The sequence below is a fragment of the Mandrillus leucophaeus genome, unplaced genomic scaffold, assembly GCF_000951045.1.
Source record: "Mandrillus leucophaeus isolate KB7577 unplaced genomic scaffold, Mleu.le_1.0 Scaffold314, whole genome shotgun sequence".
Classification (NCBI taxonomy): Eukaryota; Metazoa; Chordata; class Mammalia; order Primates; family Cercopithecidae; genus Mandrillus; species Mandrillus leucophaeus.
Genome location: NW_012103299.1, coordinates 2,850,762 through 2,852,768, shown reverse-complemented (window position 1 = coordinate 2,852,768; position 2,007 = coordinate 2,850,762). Strand labels below are relative to the sequence as shown.

The 2,007-nt window shown below is 65.5% G+C and overlaps 1 protein-coding gene across 1 annotated transcript; it reads left to right on the top strand.

The window, feature by feature from the left end:
• Nucleotides 1–6: 6 nt before the first annotated feature.
• On the top strand, nucleotides 7–2,006 carry TLX3 (T-cell leukemia homeobox 3). The gene is made up of 3 exons (XM_011987718.1): nucleotides 7–133; nucleotides 497–740; nucleotides 1,745–2,006. Exons 1-3 carry the CDS (start codon nucleotides 43–45, stop codon nucleotides 1,953–1,955), a joined length of 546 nt encoding a protein of 181 aa, XP_011843108.1. The 5' UTR covers nucleotides 7–42; the 3' UTR covers nucleotides 1,956–2,006.
• The last annotated feature ends 1 nt before the right edge of the window (nucleotide 2,007 follows it).

Below are 2,007 nucleotides of genomic sequence, written 5' to 3'. Positions count from 1 at the left end.
CCCGGGGCCGTGCCACCGCCTCTGCCAAGCGCGCTACCCGCCATGCCCTCTGTGCCCACGGTCTCCAGCTTGGGCGGCCTCAATTTCCCCTGGATGGAGAGCAGCCGCCGCTTCGTTAAAGACCGCTTCACAGGTGAGCAGAGCTGGCCACCAGGCTCCAGGCCTCCGCCCTCTCGGGGCCAGAGGCGCCGCGCCCTGTGCGCTCCACTCCCGGAAACCATTCCAGAGGCCCAAGCGCGGCTGAGGCCTCGGCCCCAGTGCCCCGGGCAGCCGTAGTGGGGAGGGTAATCGGAGAGTTGCAGGAAAATAAGCCCGTGCCTGCGGGAAGGGACAGGGGGCGAGGGCGTCTCCCGACCGGCTTGGTGTCGCTGGAAATGCGCGCGACCAGCGAAATAGCTGAGCTCTCCGTGTCCCACGGGGCGCCACGGGGTCCGCATGGGGCCTGAACGGTGGCCGAGCCGGGCTGGGCTTCAGGGGCTCTCGTGTGTCTCCGCAGCGGCGGCCGCACTCACGCCCTTCACCGTGACCCGGCGCATCGGCCACCCCTACCAGAACCGGACGCCGCCCAAGCGTAAGAAGCCGCGCACGTCCTTTTCCCGGGTGCAGATCTGCGAGCTGGAAAAGCGCTTCCATCGCCAGAAGTACCTGGCCTCTGCCGAGAGGGCGGCGCTCGCCAAGTCCCTCAAAATGACGGACGCGCAGGTCAAGACCTGGTTCCAAAACCGGAGGACCAAGTGGCGGTGAGAGAGGCCTGACCTGGCCCACCTTACACCTGCCCTTCACCTGCCCCGCCCCGAGCCGCAGCCTCGACTCGCCCCATTTTAAGGCTATCCACTACCCCCGCCCCCTCCCATCCTCTCCCCAACACACCCCCACCCGCCTTCGCAGATTGTACCTCTTCCTTTCACCCTTCTGGCTGGCCTGTGCTTCTCTCTCCATCGTGGTCTCCCACGCCTCGGTTTCTCCTCCATCCCCATCCCCATCTTTCGTGAGCCCTTCCAACTCTCTCCCCGTGTTTTCTACGGTCTCCTGCGCTCACTTGATTTCCTCTCACCCCCCGCCCCAAACACACAAGCGCGCACACACACACACACACACACACACACACACACACGGGCCTCTCGCACTTTCCTTCTCCTCCTTCTTCCAGCCCGCCCTCTCGGATTTTCAACAATCCTCGTGGACGCCGTTTTCCTCCCCCGCACCACCCCATCTCCGCGTCTCCACTGCAGCCGCGTTTTTATCCGATCTCTGTTTTGATACAACCCGTAAACGGCGAAGCGATCGCGTCTGGAAAGGGGTTCAAGACAGGCTCTAGGCGAACTGGATGAGACTGACCTAGCCCCCGGGCGTCGTGCGGGTGGTGCAGAGCCAGACTGCCCACCCGCGGACCCCAGCGACCCCGGTTCCCGCAGGGCCAAGTCAGTTACACATAGGCCCTGCCCTTGCTATTCGGCGAAAGGCACAGTCTTTATTGTTGGTGAAGCCACAGTACCCGGGCGTGCAGGTGGGCGGCGGGCAGAGTCCCCTCCTGGAGACCCTCTGGCACACAACAAAAACAAATGATCCCAACCTGCTCCCTGGATATGAGGGCCTCGGGCGTAAAGCGCGGGCTGGGAGGCAGACGGTTTCTGCGCCTCGAGGCTCCCGGATGGCCTCGGCTCCCGGGAGGGCCGGGGCCCCGCCGGCGGCCCCGCGGTGCCGGGTGCATGACGGTGCTGTCCCTCTCCCTCCCCCGGTGCAGGCGGCAGACGGCGGAGGAGCGGGAGGCGGAGCGGCAGCAGGCGAGCCGGCTCATGCTGCAGCTGCAACACGACGCCTTCCAAAAGAGCCTCAACGACTCCATCCAGCCCGACCCGCTCTGTCTGCACAACTCGTCACTCTTTGCTCTGCAGAATCTGCAGCCCTGGGAGGAAGATAGTTCCAAGGTTCCCGCCGTCACCTCCCTGGTGTGAGCCCACCAGCGCGCACCGTCGCCACGGATCGCCGCCCCCACCCAGACGGGAG

What these genes read in the sequence shown, in the direction of transcription:
- TLX3 (XM_011987718.1), top strand. Translation starts at nt 43, where the DNA reads ATGCCCTCTGTGCCCACGGTCTCCAGCTTGGGCGGCCTCAATTTCCCC. An exon ending in CGTTAAAGACCGCTTCACAG is followed by an intron (nt 134 to 496) that starts GTGAGCAGAGCT and finishes GTGTCTCCGCAG; the next exon opens with CGGCGGCCGCACTCACGCCC. An exon ending in AACCGGAGGACCAAGTGGCG is followed by an intron (nt 741 to 1,744) that starts GTGAGAGAGGCC and finishes CCCCCGGTGCAG; the next exon opens with GCGGCAGACGGCGGAGGAGC.